Consider the following 25,476-nt stretch of genomic DNA (forward strand, 5'->3'; position numbering starts at 1 on the left):
ATGAGGTCTCTTCCAACTCTTTGATTCTATGATAAGGCCTGAAGGCTTTGGCTGCGCACTTACGGTAATGCTGCGCCAGGGCCTGCACTTACGGTAGCGGCGCGGGTGGGAGGGAGGGAGAGAGAGAGGAGGGGGAGAGAGGGAGAGCGGGAGCGCGAAGGGGCGTGGCTAGGCCATATAAGGCGCGGGGCGGGGGCGGGGCAGCGTGGCGTTGCGTGCTCGACCCCGCGAGGCGCGTCCCCGGCCCCTGCCTCGCGAGCCTTGCTGAAAGGATTTGGCGCCAGGCGGGTCTTTCCTTCCTTCCTTGCTTGCTTCCTTCCTTCTCCGCAGCCCCCGAGGAAGGTGATCCGGGCCAGCCGCCGACGTCCAGGCCGCACTCCGCTAGAGCCCCCGCCGCCCACGGAGAGGCCCTCGCCGCTATCGCCATGAGCAGCTCGCCGGTGAACGTGAAGAAGCTGAAGGTGTCGGAGCTCCGCGAGGAGCTGAAGAAGCGGCGCCTCTCCGACAAAGGCCTCAAGGCCGACCTGATGGAGCGGCTCCAGACGGCGCTGGACCGCGAGGAGGCCGGCGGCGGAGGCCTGGCCGAGCCGGGCAACGGCAACGCCGAGGAGGAGGAGGGCGGCGCGGCGGGCGGCGCCTCGGAGCAACTCCTGGCCCCGGCAGCAGGCGGCGGGCCCGGCCAGGCCGCGGCCTACGACGACGAGGAGGAGGAGGCCGAGTTCGGCGGCTGCGCGGAGGAGGAGGACGACGAGGAGGAGGGCATGGAGGTGGGCGAGGAGAACGGCGAGCGGGCCGCCGCCCGGGAGGAGGACTTGGAGGAGGAGGACGAGGACGAGAACGGCGACGACCAGGGCTTCCAGGAGGGCGAGGACGAGGAGGACGAGGCCGCCTCAGCCGCCGCGCCGGCCGGCAGCGGGACCGGGGGCGGCAATGCCAACGGCCACGGGGCCAAGGAGGCTCCCGGCGCCAAGGCAGCCGCGCCCGAGGCCTCCGCGGCTCCGGCGCCTTCGGCCCAGACCGGCGCCAAGCAGGCCTCGTCCGGGGCTCAGTCGCAATCGCAGCCGGCGGCGGCGCCTCAGCAGCAGCAGCAGGCCCAACAGCCCAAGCCCGGAGGGGCCGCGCCGCGTCCTGCGGGTGAGTCGTGCGTGGGGCCCGGATGGGCGTCGGCGGTTGGCGCCTCGGAGCGGGGTCAGGGCGAGGCGCCATCTTGGTTTTCCCCCCCTTTCCCTCCTGTTTCTGTGAAGAAGAGAAAGGGGGGGAAATCTAGGCCTCGCGCGCCAAGAGGCGCCTGTAATGGTGGTGGTGGGATGGGGGAGGGGCTTCCGCCATTTCGCGCGCGCAGGGTGGGGGGGAAGGAGAGAGAGCGCAGCGCGCAGGAGCCGCTGGGGCGCGCTGTGGAGCCCTGCGAGGAGGGAGCGCTTTCTGCCGCTTGCGTCACTTCCGCCCGTGAGGCGCTGCGGGCTCTGGTTCAAACCTTGAGCACAAAAGGAGGCGGGGGAGTCCAGGGAGAGGCAGCGCCTGCCGGAAGCCCCCGCTAGAGGGCGCCCTGACGCCACGCGGGATTTGATTTTCTGTCTTGTCGAAGGCTTTCATGACCGGAATCCCTAAGGTTTTTGGGTAGTATGGCCATGTTCCAGAAGCATTCTCTTCTGGCGTTTCGCCTTAATCTATGGTCTCACAGCCATGCCTGCCATAGATGCAGGCGAAATGTCAGGAGAGAATGCTTCTGGAACATGGCCATACATCCGGAAAACTTGGAGCAACTCATTTTGTCTGTTGTTTGCGTGACTTAATTGTATGGCTTCCAACGTTCCCTTTTTTCCCCCTCCCGCAAAAAGATAATAAAGAAGCCAAATCTGAGCAAAAATCCGGAGAGAAAAAAAGGGGAGTGAAAAGGCCACGTGAAGACCATGGACGAGGTTACTTTGAGTATATTGAGGAGAATAAATACAGCAGGTAAATATAGTAATACACAATTCTTGATATACATATATCCATATATTTTTTTATATATTCATATACATACATATATTTTAATTGTGTGTGTGTATATATATACACATACATACATTATATATATAAAATATGTATTTTTAGTTCATATATAATATCTATTTTTCATTTTTAAAATCCCTATTGATGGATTGTATTCAAGCGATTTCTTTTATTGGTTAGGGCCAAATCTCCGCAGCCACCAGTTGAAGAAGAGGATGAACACTTCGATGACACAGTGGTTTGTCTTGATACTTGTAAGTACAAAAGAAGTGTTCTTGTCTCTTCAAATACATTTTTCAGGATGACAACTGTAATGTATTCAACAGTTGCTTTTATATATTTGTATATATGGATAATATGATCATAGCAGGCATAATTTCAGCTGTAGTTCATATACTTAATATTTTCGGATGTTAGCCTGCTTTTAGTCACATTAGAGCAGGCAGGGGAAAACTTTGGCCCTCCTGGACTTCAACTCCCACAATTCCTAACGACCTCAGGCCCTTTTCCCCCTCAGCTGCTTAAGCTTGAGTGGCTGAAGGGGAAAAGGAAAGGGCCCGAGGCTGTTAGGAATTGTGGGAGTTGAAGTCCAAAACACCAGGTGGGCCAAAGTTTTCCCCTGCCTGCATTAGTCTGTTCATACTAGTGTAAAAGTCATACTAGGTCTAAAAGGCAAAGCATGAAATGAAGAATGTATATTGTCAAACCAGATTTCCATTCTGTACTTTTCCAAAAGAGCTGTTGAAAAAATAAGTTGCCTGAAAACAGCAGATTTTATCTTGTCTTTTCTGGTGTTACGTGCTGGTAGGATTCCATCTGTAATGCAAATATCTTAAATTCTGAGCTTTGCACATTTTTAAAAAACTAGAATTCTGTCAAGTATGTGGAAAAAATGGCAGGTGTGGAGTTACTCTATAGAACAGGGGTTTGAAGTCTTGACCCTGGAAACCCATTGGGTAACCTTGAGCAAGTTGTATACTCTAGAAGCCCCAGAAGGTGGCAAAGGCAAACTCGCTTCAATAGAGTATTTACCAGAAAAGCCCAGTGATGCATTCATTTTCATTAGGATTTCCACAAGTCATTAATGACTTGAAAGCACAGAATGATTTTAAGAAACAAAAGCATGATACCATATTGTTTTATCAAGAGGCCTAAATCCAAAGTTAGAAATAGGAAGTTTCATTACTGGGCAATTCAGAATAGAAAATTCCAGTACTTCGCATCATGGATTGTGAAGGTAAATTTCATAACTTAAGGAAATTAGTGGTATGATTGGGTTTTGTTAAAATAATAGAAAATTGTTTTTCAAAACTGGTGTGTTAAAAGGATCATTGAATTGATAATCCAGCAAGACATTTATACTAAGATCCGAATTCTGGAGTGGCACTTTGAAGATCTGGTTCAAGATTTCAATGAACCACAAAACTGTTTATGGAGTAGATGTTCTTTTAATCTGACCTTCACTTAGTGCTTGTGAGGATAAAATAAGACTGACAGTGGTATAAATTAGTTACTGAATTAAACATTTATTTATTTACTGCATTTATATCCTGTCCTTACCCTGAAGGGAACTTAAGGTGGCTCTCAAAAAAATTATGCCATATATCTACTTGTTCTGTATTTTCAGTCCTTTAAGTCATAATCCAAACAAAGTAAAATTTTTAGAGAGATTTATTTTTATGAAATCTTATTAATAGTATGCAAACACTTTTGGCATGGATCCAATATTGCTTCATCACAGAATCCAATATTGCTTCATTCCAAACCCGCCAAGAACAGCAGTTTCAACATGTTAAGCTAGGCATACCTGGAGATAAACTTGAATAGGACTCAATGCAATTTTTAATTAAAAACAATAGGGTTGAGCTGCAAACTATCCTGGCAAATCAAATTGATCTATTTAGTCTTAAGAATGTGTACTCCTCTTGCAAGTTCCATGCCATGTTTACTAGTTTTTAAAATACATACGGTGTTCACCTGTTTATACAACAGATTCATTGCCAAAATCTTTCAGTTGCAAGTTGAGGAAACCTACATCAATGGAGAAGCTAGGAAAGGCAGAACAATTTTTGGTGCTACAGAAGCCAAATAATAATTGTGTAGTTCTGCCTTTAAAAATCCAGTGAGATATTTACTTCTAATCACTGGTTCATTTTCTGTCTGTGTTATAATACTGTTTAATAGTGCATTTGTCTTATGTTTATCATTAATTTATCTGGCTCTGTTCAGGCACTTTTATATAAAGTGACAATCTCTCAAGGCATTGAGATCCTTGTTCATTCTAAGTTATGCTATCTTGAAATAAGTCATAGGTTTCAAAACAAGATTATTTGGCATATGCAGATAATACACTAATGTACTAGCTTAGGATTTGTTTGTTTTTTAGTTATTTTTGGAGAACACCATCTCACACCACATATTTTAAGGTAGAGTTGGCCATACTAAATGCTTGTTGGAAGTTTGTTTTACCTGAACCCCCAATTCACTGGTTAGAGCCAGTTGCCAGACCTTCATGTTTTGTGTGTGTTGTGGAGTGCCTTGAGAAACTGCAAGTCCTTTCTGGTGTGAGAGAATTGGCAGCTGCAAGGCCGTTGCCATGCAGGTGGCTGGATGTTTTACCATCCTGTGGAAGGCTTCTCTCATGCACCCTATCCCCATGGGAAGCTGGAGCTGACAGATGGGAACTTGTTTTTATAAATGCTGTCTGTTTTATATTGTAATGTAATGAAACAAACTGGGTTTTTCTTTTTTTGACAGACAACTGTGATCTACACTTTAAAATTTCAAGAGACCGTTTTAGTGCTTCCTCACTAACTATGGAAAGCTTTGCCTTTCTTTGGGCTGGAGGAAGAGCATCCTATGGAGTTTCCAAAGGAAAAGTCTGTTTTGAGATGAAGGTAAACCAGATTAATACTGATTAGTAATGCCCCAGTGCTGCCTTTGAAAACTAATGGTGACAGATAGCTCACAAAGATCAATGTGGACAAGATATTATTCTGTCTTAAGATTGCCCTAAAGTAAGTAAAAGTGTGCTATTTTATAAAAGTGCTCCGACTTACATCCTTTTGTTGACAATAGCACCTATGTAAAAAAAGGGGGGAACAGCAGCAGGCCTCTGATGCCTTAAGGTTCTCAGAAGCATAAAATCTCAGAAATCTTGCCTTATCTGGCAAATACTAAACATTGCACTGCAATGATTGGGTATGATGTAGTAAACACAGAATATAGGCTGATTGAATAAAGCTTACTACACTGGAAAAGGGCTTGACTGTTTATCTGGAATGGAAGGAATCTGCATTTTCTTGCAGGTCTCATGTATGAACTTTTCTGGTCTAAGAAATCTATTCACCTTTATTTGATCTTGTATATATTTGTTCAGAATTATGGCAAGGCTTACTTTATATTTATTGCTAGAGGTGTGCTTTCTGCTAAAAATGCTTTTTTGAAAAATAGGTAACTGAAAAAATCCCTGTCAAGCATCTCTATACAAAAGATATTGATATACATGAAGTGAGAGTTGGCTGGTCGCTGGTCTCAAGTGGGATGTTGCTTGGTAAGGAGTGTTTTTACTTTCTGTTGAGGTGGTAGATACAGCTCTTGGATGCACAACAAACAAAATGAGGTGGTGACTTTTTGTAGTTATAAAAAACTTGTTCGTGTTTCAGTATGATATTACAGCATGATATTGACATTATAGCCTCATCGCACCTTTGAAATCCATTCAAAACTATTGGATGAGTTGATTCTAAAAACATGTAAACAACTGGTGGTGGTTACTTGATCACAGTTGTTATCATGAGGCAAGCAGTTTGGGGAGACAGTTTTCTGAAAAGTAATGGACCATTTAAAAGTAGTCCTCTTAGAATATATATGCATGGATTATATGTCTTCAGAAGCATACTGTTTAAAGAGAGAAAGGTTTTTCAGGGTGTTGTCACTGGTATACTATATTCCTTAAATAAATTAGAGGTAAAATGATTGTCACGTTTGTCCATCCAATTTTAATCTGGTGAGCTCAGGGCCGAGGACTAGCAGCTGCCAGAGACAATGTTAGCTTTGTGTGGCTGACTGGAAAAAAGTGGGGTCAGAATATTTACTAGTGGAAAAAAGTGGAGTGATACCATGCACAGAGACCCACCTGAATAGGAAGGAAGTAATAGGACAGTAGTTGATGGGAGAAGCTGTTTCCTGAAGTCCTATGCATATGTTCTCACGCCCACTTGCCCAGAGTGCAGGGGGTATGGGAACAAGGAGATAAGCTGACTAGTGTGTTGCACAAACCTCTGCACTCATCAACTGTTAATATTTATCAGGTGAGGAAGAACTTTCTTATGGATACTCCTTGAAAGGAATAAAAGCATGCAACTGTGAGATGGAAGATTTTGGTGAGAAATTTGATGAAAATGATGTGATCGGATGTTTTGCTGTAAGTTCTTTTTATATCCTTACTTGTGTTACAAAGTATTAATACTAGTTTTTTTTCATGCCTTTAGTAGTATTCTTAAAGTAGTTGATCCTGTTCAATCTTTGCATGATGCAGTTGTCCAGATTTGTTTCTGATGTATGAATCTTCCTGAGTATTGCCATTATGTTAATAAGGACTGCATTTCTCTTGTGATAGAATTTTGATGGTGATGAAGTGGAACTCTCTTACTCAAAGAATGGACAAGAACTTGGAGTTGCTTTCAAGATCAGTAAGGAAGTTCTCTCTGGACAGTCTCTTTTCCCACATGTTCTCTGCCATAATTGCGCAGTTGAATTCAACTTTGGCCAGAAAGAGGAGCCCTACTTTCCCATACCAGAGGGGTACACTTTTATCCAAAATGTGCCCCTCGATGATAGAGTTAGAGGACCCAAGGGGCCAGAACACAAGAAAGAGTGTGAAGTAAGTATTGGTCCACTCAGAACAAAGAAAATCATAATTTAAGTATTACAGATAAATATCTACAATAAAAGGGGGAAAATTGGAGAAAAACCTGGAAATTTTCTTTTAAACAATTAGAATATTTAAGATTAAATGTTTGTTTATATCTTGCCCACCCCTTATTTCTACAAATCGTGTATCTTGTGGACATTTAGGAAAAACTGTCTACAATATTATTTATTAATTTACTGTGTTTACATACTGCTTTTCTCAACCCTGAGGGGGACTCAAAGTGGTTTCCAGCATTAAACCGCACTGAGTCGCCTACGGGCTGAGAGAGTGCAGTATACAAATAAAGTAAATAAATAAGTAAATAAATAAAGTGACAAAATTCAATGTCGTACATACATGTGAAAACCAAAACACAATTTCTAGACAATAACATACTATAAACCTTAACCATATTACACGTCAGCATAAAACAGCATATATATATTAAAATTGCATCATTAAAACATATCAATTAAAACAGTTATTTAAAATCACAATATCCTGCATCTCTTCCGTTCCTGGCATTGATTTTTTTCTTTATTTTTATTGAATTCGTGCTTGACAATATAGAAGACTTGAAGAGAAAATGTGAAATTTTCTTCGGTTTCTCTTTTGTTGTGGGTTTTTTGTTTCGTTGGGAAATGTGGGAAAACGAAAGAAGTTCCCTGTAGTTCAGTTTTTCTTTTAACAGTTCAAGGTCTTAAAGCTCATTTGTAACAAAAAATGAATTTAAGAAATGCAAACTGAATATTTAATGTCTTAAACATGATACTTATGCCAGGTCAGGTTACGCCATGATGCATGTTACATGATTCAGGAATGTTGACTTTTAATACCTTAATAGGTGCTTTTAGATTTTTAAAATATATCCCCCCCCCAAAAAAAAATTGGGTGGGGCAACCTTTTTCAGAATTCTTGGACACGTATATATTTAGTCAGCTTGCCACAGTGCTGTATGATTTTTAACCATATTGATTTCTAAGCTTGAACTTGAAGTAGCTCAAAGGTAGCACATTGTTTACTTCCTTATTCTCTAAATTCTGATCAGGTAATAATGATGATTGGCTTACCTGGAGCTGGCAAGACTACATGGGTCACCAAACATGCTGCAGAAAATCCTGGGAAGTACAACATCCTTGGAACAAATACTATCATGGATAAAATGATGGTAAGTTCTGACTACTCCATTGTTAGCTTGCCATCTCTTTTCTGCCATGTTCAGTTTTTGAAATTGCAGGCTTGCGGTTTTGTTTGAGGGAAAATTTTGGCCATTAAATTAGTAATAAGAAAAGTTAATGGCCTTTAATTTATTGTAGGCTTTTGTTCATAGACTGATAGTATGATAGAGGCACTAATGATAACTTCCTACACATACTCAGACTCAATTCAGTTCCAGTTCTAGTTAAACTCTGGCCTGATTATAAAACGTGATCTTAAAATAAGTTGTTCAAGTGCCAGAATATGTGTGGTATTCTAACAAGCTGTGTTTCTTACAACATACTCTTCATAAGAACATGAGAAAAAGCTGGACATTTAACGATAGGGTGAATTCGTCTGGCATGTTTAATTCTTAATGGTTGGTCTCTTGTGAAACAAAAGGTTGGATAACATAGCCCCTCGGTTCTTGAACTTTCAGAAATATATGCTATTGATTAAAATGATGTAAATAATGGGAATGAACGTTGGGTGACTTTTTAAAAATAGGTTGCAGGTTTTAAGCGGCAGATGGCAGATACTGGAAAACTTAACACACTGCTGCAGAGAGCCCCACAGTGTCTTGGCAAGTTCATTGAAATTGCAGCTCGTAAGAAACGGAACTTCATTCTGGATCAGGTATGGGGACCAGAGTTCTGTTATGTAAAATACAGTTAAACTGCAGTTTGTGTAAGGGGTGGGTGTTGTAAACATTAGTGGGAGAATTTGTATTTAAGTCATAACATTGACAATTATAATAATTACGCTAATGTTCATAATATACTTGAAATTGGGGAGAATTGTTACTTTAGCATTTAGGACCTAACATGTACATAACGTCCTTCAACTTGTAATCTTCATTGTATTATACCTGTGGAGGTGAAAAATCTAAGCACACTAATTTAACTTAGCTCTAACAATGACAGCTACGTGTAGTAAGTTACTGCATTTTTTTCAGACAAATGTGTCTGCAGCTGCGCAGAGGAGAAAAATGTGCCTGTTTGCAGGCTTCCAGCGCAAAGCAGTTGTTGTTTGCCCAAAAGATGAAGACTACAAGCAAAGAACACAAAAGAAGGCAGAGGTGGAGGGAAAAGATCTTCCAGAGCATGCAGTGCTCAAAATGAAAGGCATGGAACATAATCTATACTGTGTTCTAGGATGTTGCGTATCTGTTTAAAGGAATAATGTAAAATCTAAAGATTCAAAATTTCTTTGCCTTAAAACAGTTAATGCCTCTTTAAAAAAAAACTGGAAGACTTCTGTAACTTTGTAAGACCACACTATATTGTGTTCCCTCTGCTGCAGTCCTTAACACTTACTCAGTCATGATATGCTTCATGCAGATGCACAAAGCTGTCTTGGCATAAAGTGCCCTAGAAAAAAAAGCTAAACATGTTCAGCAAAACATGTGTTTCCCAGTACATATTGGATAGGGAGAATATTTCAAGAAGATTGCTCCTAGTTTCCTAAGTGATTACCTGTCTTACATTCCTTTTATAGAGGAGGGGAACATTGGCTTATTCTAATGGATTTAGAAATAAATACTGAATATTCAGGGCTCTCTGTCTTGTAGGAAATTTTACTCTGCCTGAGGTGTCAGAATGCTTTGATGAAATCAACTACGTAGAGTTGCAAAAAGACGAGGCCCAGAAGCTTCTGGAGCAATACAAGGAAGAAAGCAAGAAAGCCCTCCCTCCAGAAAAAAAGCAAAACACTGGCTCAAAGAAGAGTAATAAAAAAAGTAATAAAAACCAGTTTAACAGAGGTGGACAAAGAGGACGTGGTGGATTTAACATGCGTGGCAACTTCAGAGGAGGAGGTAGACTGGATTACTAAACTTTGCCTCTTTTGGATTTTCAGGTTATATGGGGATGGGACACAAGGGGCTTGAAATGCTTATCTCAAAAGAAAGAGCTGCACTGACAGTAGAAGTAATTAATCTTCATGCTAGGAAAAATAGTCAGTGAAATGCTACACAAATAACATTGGAAGCCAAACTTGCATACAATTGTAGGTATTAACAAAATAAATTCGTATAATAGCAGTGACAGTTTTGTGATTTGATGCCTGGAGTAAAGATTGTGGGGTGAGGGGGGATTTGGTTGAATTATGTGTACAGTGCAGTGTGACTTACTAATTTTTCTCACTGTATATTTATCCCTTAAACAACGCTGTTTTGGGAAGTTTAATCAAATTTTACAGAGGTTTTTTTTAGAGCCTTTTAAAACAGCTGAACTCTACCTTTTATGTTCAGCTTTCACAGTATAGTAAGCCAGTCTTGTTCTGGGATACAAAATTGAATAGTGAAGGGCAGTGAGTAGGGATTGTGAGCCCCTGGAAGCAGAGACCAAGCTAATTAAATGTTTCAGCAGTGCTAACTTGTTTTCTTGCAGTCCCTGGAAATCGTGGCGGATACAATAGAAGAGGTGGCAACATGCCCCAGCGTGGAGGTGGTGGCAGTGGTGGGGCCATAGGTTATCCATATCCCCGTGGACCTGTTTTCCCAGCCAGAGGTGGTGGTGGAGGAGGCGGTGGCGGTTATACAAACAGAGGAAATTACAGCAGAGGTGGAATGCCTAACAGAGGGAATTACAACCAGGTATATATATTTATAGTGCTAGTACAATCTCAGTTTTGTGCTGTTTTATAGCAAATAATCTGAAAATGTTAAAATGAAGTGTATTCCAACTAGTTTTTCTGTAGTTGCCTGTGTTTTATTCCATTAGCTGAACCATTTGGCCTGAGTGGTATTCAGTGAAGTTGTTTTGGACCACTTTTTTGTATTTTTAAATTTGGGAAAGGAATTTTTCTGACTGGTGCAACTTGTAAAAGATTGGAGAGGTTGAAAATTGGCTTGACTTAGGGTCCCCCTTCCCAAGTACTAACCAGAACAGATCCTGCTTAGCTCATCAGATGGGATCAGAAACAGTATTTATACATATAATAACCTTATACAGAACTTTGATTCTCCTTAAATGATGATTTTGCTATTTGACTTTTAACCAACCTTTTGTCAAATGATTAACAAGGAATTTCTTGTGGTTTTTTTGCGGTAGAACTTCAGAGGAAGGGGAAACAATCGTGGCTACAAAAACCAATCTCAGGGCTACAACCAGTGGCAGCAGGGTGTAAGTAACCTTTTTCATTTTGTATTAAGTTGAATACAATCTCGAGCAGTATTCTTTCAGTATATTCACGGAAATCCTGATACAAATATATAAGAAGAGAAATACTTAGATCCAAAATGAAATTGATGGTGCAGGAACACTACAAGAGGATTGACCCTTCGAAGTAACCTTAGCATCCGTTTGGAAGGAGATCTTTTGGGGAGACCCTCCAAAGGAGGTTTTTAAAAATGGTAGTTGGAAATAGACAAGGAAGGCCACTGCTTCTCCTAATGCCGTTGACTGATTTATTGCACTGGGTGTAATATAGGTATATTATAAGTGGTGGAACTTAACCACCATGACTCCTCTTCCTGCCTTGTTTTATTAATCAGAATTAATTTTCTCCTGGTTTTGAATGAGGATTGGTATTAACTAGCTTCATCTTTGTTCTCTTGCAGCAATTCTGGGATCAGAAGCCATGGAGTCAGCATTATCACCAAGGATATTATTGAATTCCCAAATAAAATGAACTGATCCATATTTCTTCAAAACCTTCACAAGAAATCGACTGTTTTCTTTAGTAGGCTAACTTTTTAAACATTCCACAAGAGGAAGTGCCTGCAGGTTCCTTTTTTAGAAGCTTTGTGGGTTTTGATTTTTTTTGTACATTTTTAATTGCAGTTTTAAAGTAAATCTTAAGAGAACCTCAGCATTGTGCACGATAAGAGAATGTGTCAGTATTTCAGGGTTCTACATTTTATCTGTAAAATGTGATTTTTTTTACCACAACAAAAGTAAAATGTTGCTTTGTATCTGGTGTCCTCTTATTAAAGGTTTTCTTTTCTCTTTTTTTCTCTTCCCCTCCCAAATTTCTAAGAAACAGTCGTGAGTCATTAAAACAGAACAGTTAGCAACCAGGCTTTTTTTTAGCCCCCCATGAATATTAATACTGTGTAAATAATGCTCATTACACTCCATCTTCCACTCCATCCTCTCTATGCAGTTTCTAGGTATGGAAGAGGGAAAGAAATCAGAGTAGTCTTTTGGCAATAAACCGGGGTGTATTTTTGATTTTTTTTAATTTGGTGAATGGTTTTTGAGGGGGCAAAGCAAACCTAAAGCTAAATAGTGAAGGTGGAGTGCATGTAAAACCTGGTTGCATTTGTCTGTAGAGACTCAACTTGTGAAGGTACACACCATCAACTTTTTTCCATTTGTTCTGCATTTTTGATTCTGAAAAAGCTGGCTCTGCCCATTTCTTATTAAACAAACTTGTTGTAAATCCAGTTGTCTAATGGGATCTATATGAAGTTAGCTGTGTGTCTGTAACCTTTTCCCCACAAATACTATGTATTTAGTGTGCTTGTAGTAGTAAACTCCACCATTTTGTAAACAGATGAAATTGTGATTCACCCATTTTATATCTAATTTTAATCATGTTAGTTTTCAGATGGGTGTATCTCTTTAGCCTGCTGATTTATTTCTCTAAAGAAAGTAGGTGGAAAAAAATAACCTTAGCCGTTTGTTTGCAATAAAATAAAAACATTTTACTCTTGTTCTGGGATTCTCACCACATTGGTCTAAAATCCCTTTAATGGCAGAAGGAAGGATATACAAATGCATAGAGAGTTGTATATACACCACATACATACTTTCACCCAAGGAGAAGTATTTGATTCAGCGTGTAAGCAATGGCCACATTTGGAATTGTATGCTTTCTCCTCAGGAGCACAGTGAGCCTTGCCCCAAATGCTTTCTTTATTGTAGCATTTGATGCAAACATGTTGAATAGTATTCCAGAAACCTTGTAAGGATGAGTACAAATGAGAAATACAATGTTAATGGTGGCTAACCTGCTCCAGTGGAGGGAATACCTGTATCAGACCTGCAAGTCACTTGGGGAGTTGGGGAGGCATGATGGGATGTGAACTGCATGCCTGTTACTTTTTGCTCTGCTGTTTTAATCTAGAAGTTGGTTGCTTAGATGGAGGGGCTGGGGAAGAGGGGAAAGCATCTAATTTGAGAACACATGACAGCTGTGATTTGCAGCTCAGGGGCCTACACCCCAGTGAAGTTTACCAGCCCTGACTACCAGAAACTCCTGACGTATGATTAGTATGTAGTTGTAATACATTGCAGGGTGGGGCCATGAACTCTGAACTACCCATCTCAAAATTCCAAATCCTTGACAAAGATTACGCCCAGAAAACCTGTTTTCTTTTGCATTTAAACTCAAAATGGTGACAAGAAGTGTCTGGTTGCCTTTCTGAGGGACTGCAGAGAAAAAAAAGGTAATATTTGGTTTTACTGTGGGAAATAGTGTATCTGCCGTATTGCACACTATCAGCAGATGTAGCCCGTTGGGTTCTCTAAACAAAATATGGGTAGATGTGGCAAAACCACTTGAGCATCTCTTGCCTAAGAAAACCTTATGAAATTCATGAGATTGCCCTAAATCAACAGGCAAATTTCATAGGTATGAAGGCAGTACAATCTCAGTTATGATTTTATTGAGTATAAAGAGGTACAGAGAATCACTGTTTATTAATATTTTGATAGAAACCCATTAACCGCTATTGAGGCTTCAATGAGCCGATATCTAGCAACATCTAGACAATGTCTCCCCACTCTGGGTTTTGATCATTCAAAAGCAAAGGATGGGTAAATCTGCCATTGCAGAAACATGACAGATGGCTTATACCTGGTTTCAGTAGCTGGGAGTCCTACTTGAGGTTGGTGTAAGCAATTTTGGAGCTGCATCTTTGCATCCCACCCTTGCAGTGATTTCTACCCTCATTGCCTCTGCCACAATTATTTTCAAGCTGGTTTAGTCACAGCTGCCACTTTCTGTATTCCATAGTAACCTTCCCATTCCAATCTGTTCCAGATTATAAAATGAGACAGGCACCCTTCAAATTCTTCTATAGAAGATAAGCAAACGAATAACTTGTATTGTGCCAGAGTGGTCTTTTATTACTTGTCAAGGCACTTTGGTCTTTTGGTTGTTACTGAGTGCCTTCAGGCCACTTCTGGCTTCAGACCCACCCTAATGTGTCCCTATCACAAGGTTTTCTTAACAAGGTTTCTTCAGGGAATGTTTGCCTTTGACTTTTAGATCCTGAGAAAGAGTGATTTGTCCAGGGTCAAGTGGCTTCAGAATAACTAATGGGCAGTAGACAGCAGTTGAGCTTTAAGGCAAATGAGAAGACCTGGTTTAAGATGTTTGAAAATGTTATTTTATTAAATTTAACGATGTGGTCTGGGGAAAGCAGAATTGAACCAATGTGTGGTCTTGGTAGCATGTGAGCCATGCCTTTCTGTTATGGCAAGGTCTGAACTTTGTACAACTTTTTTCAAGATGCTAATGGGGTTGGTTTCTTGCTGGGGTTTCCAAACAGGCCAATGATAGTGATAATCCATCATTTAATACATGTGGAAATGCTGTAGCACATATAGACATCACTGTCTTTAAAATGCGAACAGTATCTAAACAAACATGTTTTACCCTTCTGGACCATTTGAGCAGGATAATTGCGGCTTTCTACATATTAGGGCTATAGTTTCATTTATGTGTGCAAAATTGTGATATTAGAAAGAATTGTGGTATTTCTGCTCAACTGTAACACTTGAAGAGAACCCTTGCTGTAATGCCCAGGATGTTGCTATCTGAATCAAACTGTTTGTCCCCACTAGTCTCACTAAAGCAAGAACTTGGTAGTCATTTATATGCCAGAGGATTTAACTAAAGCTCTTGATAAGTCTCTCAATCTTGGGGCTTCCATTAGACTAAGTCAACTTTCAAATGCAGTGTAAGTAGTTAATAACAAGAAACAAATTACTTAGCTGTGACTAACAATTTGGGCTCAATGATGCTGTTACCTTAGCAACTACTGAATTCCAGTATTTATTTAACCAGTATGGCTCCTTGATTTTATTTCTGCATTGTATATCTGCTTTCCACTTTCAGAAACCTGGATACGGTCATAAGTCTCACATGTATTATGTGTATTTTAGAAAATGAGGAATTGGCCATAGTTTGTTTTTAGCAATGCTTGGGAGAGTCCCAGATGCAATCCTGTTAACAATACCCGGTAGAACCTTATTTTGTCACCTGCAGCCTCCCAGTTGCTGTCTTAAGGGTAGTAAAATGCAGATTCCTTAGTTTAACATTAATCACATTTACCTTGCATTCTGCATCTCTGCTTTGTTTACTCTTGCTTGATGATGAGTTCTAAAGGACTCAAATGCTTGCACAGTATTTTGTGACCTGTTTGCTTAATAAAGATATTGCCCTTACATGGATTTTGAATTTAGAATCTTTTGATAAGCACTACTCTTTAGCTACATAGCTAAAGAATATTTAAATATTTTGATGTATTGTCATGGAGAGTGGCTAAGTAGAGAGAAAGTGAAATGACTGGGTGTTTGTTTTTTTTCCATCAAATCCTGTAAAGGATGTGGACAATTGAGGAAATCTGTTATTCTTTTAGTATGATCTTATAGGCAGTAATTTTCAGGATAATCATGTTAGTCTGTTGCATCAAAAAGAAACATCATATGGAACTAAAGACCAACTTATTTACTAAGGCATAAGCTTTCAAGTATGCTTCAGAATTAAAAGGTTATTTTACGGAAGCTTATGTTGTTACAGACATGAGGCTGGCATCCTATTCAGTGGTTATGAGATCTCAATCTGGACTTATGATCTCATAATTGTTGGGCATTAACAGTTATAGTCATTAATGGCTCAAGGTGTTCCCATCTTTTCAGTCTGGCAATGTCTCAACCAATAGATTTACAGGATCTCAGCTACTAATCTTTAATATCTCAAGTTCCTTTAACACTGTATTTTCATAGTTCATTATTTATGAACTATGATTATTAAATATTATTATTTAATAATATGAAGGCATTTCCCCTTACTTTATGTACAGGTTGAGCGTCCTTTTTCCTGAATTGTGCAATCCAAAACATTTCAAAATTCATCACTGTCCACATGACTGGTTGAGATAGTGACATTTTTGCTTTCTGATGGCTCAATATAAATAGTTTGTTTCGTGCACAAAGCTATTAAAAGTAATGTATAAAATTATCTTCAGGCTATATGTATAAAGTGTATATGAAATATAAATTAATTTTGTGTTGAAACTTGGCTCCTATCTCCAACATATTTCATTAAGTACATACAAATAAATGCAGGTATTTCAAAATCTGAAAAAAAATCAAAACACGGTCCCAGGCATTTTGGGATGACATACCTAAACTATGTTAATAGAGGATTTTTGCAAAGCCCCAAAAACTTAAACAACACAAAACATGGAGGTATAGAGAATGAGGAGTAACAAACACTTGCAATTTATCAAACCTTGATTTGAAGAAATCAGCATAGATCAAGGCAGATCAAGTACAATCTAGGAAACCCAAATCCTCCACTGCACAAACCTCTTCAGTGCAAGCCGAGTTACAGCCAGTTGCTTAAACTATATAGCTAAAGGTATCTACTGTCCTGAGCATCCATGGGGAGACAGGGCAGGATATAACGTTTTTTAAAAATTATTTATTATCTAAATATCTGTTACTGTGCCATCAAGTCCTTGACTTATAGTGACTCAAGCAAACCTATTATGGGGTCTTCTTGGCAAGGAGTGTCCATGGCAAAGGGGATTTCTACTCTGGATTCTAGTCCAACACTCACTATTTCACCATGCCAGTTCTTAATAATAACCATTCTTTTTTTCTGCTTCTCAGCCATGGCATTCAAAGTTTGCCTTGCAAGAGTGTTCTATTAGGAGTACCTACTAGATTAAAAATGAGCAATTTTTCTACATGCTTTGAAAATCTTTATTCTAATCTTTAACAAATTCCTCTGAAGCAGCCCTAGTACATACCAATTGCTTTTAGTTTTGTGCAGCACCTACTCACCACAGAACTGGTAGGTGAGGTTGCTGGACAAAAGGAGCAGAAATAGCAGATACACCAGGTTATGAGGTTTTTAAAAAAAGATTTGAAACAGCAAGATCTTCAGCATAATTCTAGTATTTATTAGCATACTTGAGTGCTCTGCAGATGGTTGTGTACCCTGCTGTGCAATAGACACGTTTGTTGGAAAGTCCTACTGAGTCACAGCAATGTTAAAACTATAGTTCATCCAAACTCACTCACAAGTGAGTCGTTTTAAAGAAGCAACTAAGGTCAGAAGATGGGACAAATGACTGGAAGACATGATTATCAATAACTAGTCACAACACATATCAAAGGCAGTATGCCTCTAGGGGAACGGTCTACTCATATCCTACTGAGCGTCACATAAATCATTACGTACGATATGGTTTGTTCCAATCTACCCCAGCTCTCAATTAAAAAATCAGGCACTCAACAATCAGCTTACAGAACAGCATATGTGATTATGGTATCTCACAACATTCAACATAGATCTCAATTTGTCTTCTTAAAAATGAATATTTTATATTCTAAGCTATACTGAAAACATGAAATATAGAGAACAATCTCTTCAGTTAAACACATATTTTGATAAACTACAAAAATCATTAAAGGTATATCTAGATTGTATTATTACAAGCTGTTTAGGCTCAAAAGCAATCTCTACAAACAAATGGTCACTTTTTTTGATGAAAGTGTTTGCAGAGGTGTATGTTCAAAAACAGCACAAAACAGTAGCTTGTCTCTAAGAGTTATTACAACAAGAAGAAAAAGGGATGCTCCCCTCACAGTTCTTTGAGTTGGGATTATGGCATCTTTGTTCAGATTCCTCTTTCATGCCACCTTTTTTACACAATGTTCTTCTTGAAACACTACTATGTCAAATTTTACTAGAGATAGAAAATGCCTCTTTAAACATACTTCTGTAGAAGCAACATAGATAGGCACAAGAGATGTATACAATTATATTAAAGAAAAATAAATAAATAAACCAGAATTCTTTAGTATCTTGTAGTGATCTAAACTTTGGTGTTGTAGCAACAGCCCATTTGAGGGAGATTTTATGTAGCACTGTTCTCTTGCGCAGAGCAATGGTAAAAAAAAAAAGAGGTCTTGTATGATCACCTGACAAAGCACATGTAAATAAGCACAATATGACAGGATGCAAGTTTCCAATTGAGCTGGAGACATAAAGAATTTAGTTCTATCCCATTTTGATCTACTCAGAGGCAAGCCCCACCAAGTTTAATCAAATATGCTTTCTGGTTAGGCCAGAGAATGAAGAAGGGAATAAATTAAACATTTAAATAAATTTAATTTATTCCCTTCTAAGGTATTGCAGCCAAACTCTAATTTGATGTCGTTGCTATCATTATCACTGAAAACTCTGAACACTGAAAACACTGAAGCTATTCATCCTGATTAAGTACTTTCTTGTTAGATTTTGCCAATCTGAAGCAGATCAGGTTTGCCCTCTAAAAACAGCTGCACATACATCAAAGGTGAAACATGAATAAAAGTGAAACACAAACTGGGTCTTGAAAATAAGCCACTTGGTTAGGAGGACCTGTTAAGTGACATAAGCAGCAAGAAAGTCCCATGATTTCTTGGTTTTGGTTTCATAAAAGTTAAAAATAATAATTGCAATTTCTTAATAATTATTATGAAAACTACGAACGACTTTCTTCGGTGTTTTTCATTGTCTTCTTCTCGGGATCAAATTGGGTGCTTTCATACAAAATCTTGTTTCTAATCCCTTCTTGAATCATGCGTTGCTGAATTCTTAATTTTGCATTATTGTACCTACAATAGGTCCTTAAGAAAGAAAAACAAAAAATTTGCATGATTTCCTTTCTTACTGCACAGAATAAACATTTTAACACTCATCCAGACTTTATCATACCATGTTCTGCAGAGATTATGGAAATGTTCTACAGATTTCCTCTGCTAATAGGATTACATAAATAAGTTGATGCTTGTGTACCTCTGATTTTCAAATTGGGCTCTGAGATCTGGAAAATCCCTTCCATCCCATATATTCTTGATGGCACAACTATATGTTGTTTGGATTACATTCAACATCCTCACCCAGCAGTTCAAGGTGCCTTGGAATGCCTACCATGTTCCTTTCTGCTTCCACCCATTAGTAAAAATGATATTAATGGAAAAGAAGACATTTCTATATAAAATACTAAAGCTGTCTTCTGCAGTAAGGAAATCAGAAAACAGATCGAGATGGAAAAAAGGAACAAAATGTTATAACCAGTACCAATACCAAGATATCTGACATGAACCTGAGTTGATGAATATATTTATTTACGCAAATTAAAAAAGTGCTAGACAATGAGTGCTAAATATCCTGTGGGAGAAGCAGATCTTTCTTTAGGTATAGCTTGGTATGTTATGTAATTTAAAATATATTTTTCAGCATGTATATGGCTGTAAGTGTATGTACCCAAATAATAGGCTGCTTCATAGATACAGGAACATAATACACACCAACATCCCAGAGTTGTCAAGATAAAACCTCCCATTCCAAAGTGACAGGATCGTCTCACTCTGCCTGAGTGGAGGAAAAGATGAGCTTATTTATATTCAAGTGTGTTGATAGTAATAGCAATTAGCAACATAAGGAAAAAGCAAAACATATTTAGGAAATATTTGAATGTTAGATTCCAAATTTAAAGGCAGCTGTTCTGTAGGACACACATGATGGTTGTACAGAGATCAGGGCAACTGTGTTGAACCACTGAATAAAATTACAAACGACAAGCATACTCGCATCAGATAACACTAAGAAAGTGGAATAAAGGACAGTATAGTGGGTATTTCTTACAGATATATAAAAGTGCAGGCCCAGTAGATGTTGGGAGCAAGACATACAGCTTCTAATTACTAAAATTGACTAAAATTAATCAACCACAGTTGTCAAGCTATATTTATGAATTATCCAGTTGTTGGAAGTTCAAAGAACTATCAATTTACACATTTTGTTAGGAAGATAGAAAGCAGGCAATGCTTTAAAATGTTGGCCATTAGTTATGCTAATTCTAAGTGTAGTTGTTTCTTTACTCCCCAAAGTGAATGAATCCAGCGGGAGTCAGAATGGAAATATAAAGAGAGTAACATATACAAGACTCATTATCCTTTGCTTTTACTTACTAGTTGCCAAAAAGTGTCCAAGGCCCACCGTGATGCCACCCAAAGATCCATAGAGCAATGATTCTCGAGCACAAGGGACATTTTTGACATCAAGTATTCCCAGCAGCTTAAAAGACTTGAAAGAAATTAAACACATTAACAGACTCACAAAATAATTAACCCATTTTCTAGAAAGCAAGTGGTCCTTTTAAGTAGCTCTACAGAAGGGAGAACTGCAGCCTCTCTCTCCAAACTACAAGGACAGAAAAAGATGCACTTCAAAAAGTGCTTGGCATAATTATTGAAAAATAGCTTTGCCTTATGTTTTAATTACAACATACTAGGTTTTTGAAAGAAACACTTTTACTATGCTATCCTTAGAAAGTTTTATGGTTTGATGGCATCGCTTGCTCACTAGCAATGAAGATATCTTTATAATATGGATCAAGTCACCTCAAGTCATTTGGAGAACCAACTCTCCACTACTCACTTTCGAGGTTAGAAAGGCTTGGTTAAAAATTATCAATGTGGAATACATAGTCAAGGATAGCTGTATGACAACATATTGGCTAATGGAAGCACATCCTTGTGTATTCTATTGGATCACTGCTGGGGAAAGGATGCTATCAGAGCACTGGACTGTGAAGGACCATATTGTGGTGGTTCTGCCCATGTATAGAAAGTCCAGATTGTTCTGTCATTATATTCCAGATGGCAGACAACGTCTGGAGGATTGGGGTGTCATATCAACAGCTGCGGATTACATCTAGTAATAGTGTGTGGACTGTGATGCACCACATAAGAGTAAATACAAAAAAATAAAAATAAAGTAATAATGTGCCAGAAATATGAGCAGTTCCTTAGAAGAAGGAATGGGTATATGGCTAGTTCTTATAATAGGGTTGCTCTCAAACAAAGTGCCAAGAGTGCCTCTTGCCAATGTAAGCTGCTATTACAATGTAGGATTTTTAAAAAGGTTATATATAAACATATAGTACACATAAATGCATAATTTGCCAAACATTTTTCTGACTTGTTGAATAGAAGAAGAAAAAGAATTACAATTTCTTATATTCTAAAGACTAACCTTTGCAATCTTTTAGTGGGTAAGGGGATAAGGAAAGGGGATTGCAGTCTTCTCCACCATGGTCTGTGGGTTCCTTTCTAATTTCTTTGTCATTCCTCTTGAATGTTTTTCATTGGGTAACAATTTTTCTCTATTTTCAATTTGGTTCTATTATCAATTTTATTTTATTCTTGTTTCATATAGTATAAATAAATAAATAAAATCTTATTGGTGTCCAATCTGTTATTTTCTTATAGCCTTCTACATTGTTGGGTTAGTTTGTCCATATTCATTATAGCCATTATTTTCAGGATCCATTGTTCTTTTGTGGGTGTTTCTTTTGTTCGCCAAAATCGGGCATATATTATTCTAGCTGACATCACGAAATAACTGAATAGTCTACATTTATTTATGTTGATTTCTACATCTATGATTTCCTATAATAAATATTCCATTTTTAGCTGTATTTTTATATCAAGTATCAACTGTATTGTTTCTCAGATTTCATTCCAAAATTTCCTGGCTATTTTACATGTCCACCACATGTGGAAAAAGATTTTGCCTTGATTTTTGCATTTCCAGCACTTACCTTGCACATTTGGGTAACATTTTGCTAATTAATGTGGTGTTATGTAACATTGATACATCATTTTGTACCAATTCTCTTTCAGATCATATGAATAAGTGAATTTAAATTTCTGGTTCCACATTTTTCCCATTCTTCTAGTTTGATTGTGCCCAATATTTGCAGCCCATTTAATCATGCAGTATTTCATGTATTCTGTTTCTGTCTACCATTCTAATAACTTTTTGTATATTTTAGTTATTAGTTTTTTGTCTGTCTTCATTATCTTGCCCTGGAAAGTGTCCTTATGTGGCTGAGGGGGAAAAGGAAGGGCCCTGAGGCTGTTGGGAATTGTGGGAGTTGAAGTCCAAAACAAATTTGCCCATGCCTGCCCTATTCAAACTCCACAGACTTGTATAATGCAGTTTAACCGCACTGAATTGTATTATATGAGTCTACATTGACCATATACTGGTTCCGGCCCAGCTTACCTGTCCGAACGTATCTCTCCCTATGAACCATCCAGAAGTTTAAGATCATCTGGGGAGTTCCTGCTCTCGGTCCTGCCTTCTTGGCAGGCGCAATTGGCGGGGACAAGAGACAGGGCCTTCTCAGTGGTGGCCCTTCGGCTGTGCAACTCCCTACCTAGGGATATTTGATCAGCCCTCTCCCTCTTGACCTTCCGCAAAAAAGTGAAAACATGGCTATTCGAACAAGCCTTTGGAATCTAGTGCAAGTGAAAACATGGAAGTATGTGAAATGGAATATTGGAATGACTCTGATGATTATTTTTGTACAAAGAGACTAACAATGAAGGCATTGGTTTAATATGTTTTTAATTGTTCTCTTTTGTTACTAGCTGTCTCCTGCCACGCGTTGTTGTGGCCCAGTCTGTGTTTTGCGTGTGTATATGTGTTTTGCGTGTGTGTGTGTATATATATATATATATATGGTTTTGCGCATGCGTTGTAATTTTTGTTTTTTGGCTTTTTAAGTCTCTTCTGCTGTGTTTTTCCATGTTTTTATGAGTGATTGTTACACCTATCGTTGGCCTGATAGGTGTATTGTGTCCAAATTTGGTGTCAATTTGTCCAGTGGTTTTTGAGTTATGTTAATCCCACAAACGAACATTACATTTTTATTTATATAGATGTACTTTTAATTTTGTTTAAATGTTGTTTAGGCATTAAATGTTGTTAAGGCATCAAATGGTTGCCTGGTTGTAAGCTGCCTCGAATAACTTTTGGGTTCAAGAAAGGTGGGATAGAAATATCCTAAATAAATAAATATAGTTTCTGGGTTGTTGTAGGTTTTTTCGAGCTATATGGCCATGGTCTAGAGGCAATGCCTCTAGATCATGGCCATATAGCCTGAAAAAACCTACAACAACCCAGTGATTCCGGCCAAGAAAGCCTTTGACAATAAATATAGTTTCAATCTGCATCACATGGCAGTGTAGATAAGGCCTTCTTAGACCACGAACAGGCTGGGACCCCTGTTGACACTGAAGCATCTCTCTATGAGTTCTCCCTTACAATTAGTTCTGCCCTCTTATCTCACCCCGAGTTTTTAAAATAATTTTATGTACATGCGGCCTGCTCCCTGTCATTATGTTTGGTTTCTATGTTCTGTGTATATTGCTTTAAATGTTTTTATGTTTTACACTTTAATGTTATGTTGTTTATTTTTCTGCAATTTGTATTTTTATATTGTAGTTTGTTTTTCGGGCTTGGCCCCATGTAAGCCACTCCGAGTCCCCGTTGGGGAGATGGTGGTGGGGTATAAATAAAGATTATTATCATTATTATTTCTAGGTGAAATTTCCAGGGTGCATCTACACTGCAGACTGCACGAGGTGTAATCCCACTTCAACAGCCACGGCTCAAGGCTATGGAATCATGGGGGTCGCAGTTTGGTGAGGAAAAAAGAACTCCAGACCTTGTAAAACTACAATTCCCAGGATTCCATAGCACTGAGCCAGGCCAGTTGCAGTGGAGTGTTGCTACACCCCAACTGTTGCCTCATACAAGCGTCCTGACACTCGCCTCCCTGCAAAACTAAACGAAACAAGCAATTTCCTTTAGGGGAGAAAAAACCCCACTCCCAGGTAAACCCAACAGAGGCCAGTTGTGAGGGGAAGATCCCCCGCTGACTGACCTTCGCCTGCTCCCCTCCCTGCTCGCCCGCCATGCCGAGCCAGGCCTCTCCTCTCTTCCCTCACGCTCCACCAGCGAGTGAGCTGCGGCAAGAGAGGCCTCGAGGCCTGGAAGCTGCCGCTCTAGCCACTCGCGCCTCCGTGGTGTGCGGAGAGAGGACGGGCGCCATTTTAGGTCCGCAGAGGAGATTTGTTAAGCGAGAATCCTTTGTTCAGTGAGATGGGTCACGGAGCAGCGCGCGCTCCCGATCCCGCGCGCATCCTCCCTTCCTTCCTTCCCCCCTCCCTCCCTCCAGCGTGTGTGTGCTCGCGCGCAGGTTCTTTCGGCTCCCTCGCGCCGCGCCTAGCATGCGCGCGCGCGCTACAAGCCACAAATGGCTGCTTCCTGAGGGATTTTTCCGAGCAAGAATGGCGGATGGCAGCGGCGCGCGCGCGCACCCGCCGAGCAGAATCCGGAGGGAGGGGGGGGGAGTTGGGTTGTGTGAGAGGAACGCGCCTCGAGGCACGTTTGTTTGTGGTGGGAATATAAATATAATACACCCCCTCACGGAGAAAGAAGCCTTGACCAGGTTGGAGAGTGAGGAAAGCACGAGGATCTGCAAATTTTTTTTTTTTAATATATAAGGCAGTTCGGTTTGAGCCATGAGGGGAATCCCACCCACCTCAAAGCATCACAGAGAAGTCCTAGGCCTCACCTACACTGACCATAAGTAGACAAGATGGTGACATAGGCAACCAGTCTGAGGCCCAGATGATGACTACACAGTACAGATTGCTTTCAGGCGCATTTTTGTAAGAGTTGGATATCTGGCCCTCACCATAATTTGAGGCTAGCTTCAAACCGTGTTAAATGGTCAGTGTATTATTATTATTATTATTATTATCTTTATTTATACCCTGCAAAATCTCCCGAAGGACTCGGCTTACAAAGGCCAAGGCCACCGACAAACAAGAACATACAATACACAATAAACTCATAAGCAAATAATAAAACATCAAGCAAAACAGTAAAACAATGACACCGTGACGCAATTAAAACCTAAAGGCCGGGCCAAATGTAATGGACAAAATTTAAAAAGTGCTGAACTTGTCAGGTAATATGTAGAGGTATTTGGAGGTAGGTGCAATGTGCAAACAATCCTGAATCTCTAGCAAGGTGCATTTGGGACTTGAAGCCAGGAGTTTCCTATTCTGGAACAGCCAGGGTACCTGTGTAGATGGGCATACAGGTCTTTGGGCCCTTTCAGCTAACAAAGGCCAGTGCCTCACCAAACAACATCGGGCCTTAGTTAAAATGGTGTCAAACTGCATTAATTTAACAACGTGGAGAAATAATTCAGGCCTGGGCAAACTTGGGCCTCGGCTGAGGGGGAAAAGGAAAGGGCCCGAGGCAGGAAT

General features: G+C 39.7%; 2 protein-coding genes across 3 annotated transcripts; one reads left to right on the plus strand and one right to left on the minus strand.

Moving 5' to 3' along the window:
- The first annotated feature begins 208 nt into the window (after positions 1 to 208).
- On the plus strand, positions 209 to 12,493 carry HNRNPU (heterogeneous nuclear ribonucleoprotein U). The gene is made up of 14 exons (XM_060753927.2): positions 209 to 1,134; positions 1,839 to 1,956; positions 2,176 to 2,249; positions 4,753 to 4,892; positions 5,449 to 5,548; positions 6,309 to 6,421; positions 6,617 to 6,880; positions 7,959 to 8,078; positions 8,615 to 8,743; positions 9,063 to 9,231; positions 9,678 to 9,923; positions 10,498 to 10,703; positions 11,161 to 11,232; positions 11,670 to 12,493. Exons 1-14 carry the CDS (start codon positions 426 to 428, stop codon positions 11,721 to 11,723), a joined length of 2,514 nt encoding a protein of 837 aa, XP_060609910.2. The 5' UTR covers positions 209 to 425; the 3' UTR covers positions 11,724 to 12,493.
- A 1,796-nt stretch (positions 12,494 to 14,289) lies between these two features.
- COX20 (cytochrome c oxidase assembly factor COX20) lies at positions 14,290 to 24,340 on the minus strand. Of its 2 annotated transcripts, none has more exons than XM_060753929.2 (4): positions 24,081 to 24,335; positions 20,314 to 20,428; positions 19,651 to 19,714; positions 14,290 to 18,966 (listed from the first exon to the last, which is right to left on the minus strand). In XM_060753929.2, the coding sequence occupies exons 1-4, from the start codon at positions 24,111 to 24,113 to the stop codon at positions 18,822 to 18,824; spliced, it is 357 nt and encodes a 118-aa protein (XP_060609912.1). In that variant the 5' UTR covers positions 24,114 to 24,335; the 3' UTR covers positions 14,290 to 18,821. The 2 variants fall into 2 exon arrangements, with proteins under 2 accessions (XP_060609912.1, XP_067320735.1); XM_067464634.1 differs by having other exon boundaries at positions 18,842 to 18,966; positions 19,607 to 19,714; positions 24,081 to 24,340.
- Positions 24,341 to 25,476: the final 1,136 nt, after the last annotated feature.

The sequence above is a fragment of the Anolis sagrei genome, chromosome 1 (genome assembly GCF_037176765.1).
Source record: "Anolis sagrei isolate rAnoSag1 chromosome 1, rAnoSag1.mat, whole genome shotgun sequence".
NCBI classification, from domain to species: Eukaryota; Metazoa; Chordata; class Lepidosauria; order Squamata; family Dactyloidae; genus Anolis; species Anolis sagrei.

Excerpts from the sequence above, each read along its gene's own strand:
- COX20 (XM_060753929.2), bottom strand. The coding sequence starts at position 24,113 with ATGGCGGGCGAGCAGGGAGGGGAGCAGGCGAAG. Across the intron at positions 20,429-24,080 it reads AGGGAGGGGAGCAGGCGAAG|TCTTTTAAGCTGCTGGGAAT; the intron begins GTCAGTCAGCGG and ends ATTTCTTTCAAG. Across the intron at positions 18,967-19,650 it reads TTGACAACTCTGGGATGTTG|GACCTATTGTAGGTACAATA; the intron begins GTGTGTATTATG and ends TTCTTTCTTAAG.
- HNRNPU (XM_060753927.2), top strand. The coding sequence starts at position 426 with ATGAGCAGCTCGCCGGTGAACGTGAAGAAGCTGAAGGTGTCGGAGCTC. Across the intron at positions 1,135-1,838 it reads GGCCGCGCCGCGTCCTGCGG|ATAATAAAGAAGCCAAATCT; the intron begins GTGAGTCGTGCG and ends TCCCGCAAAAAG. Across the intron at positions 6,881-7,958 it reads AACACAAGAAAGAGTGTGAA|GTAATAATGATGATTGGCTT; the intron begins GTAAGTATTGGT and ends AATTCTGATCAG.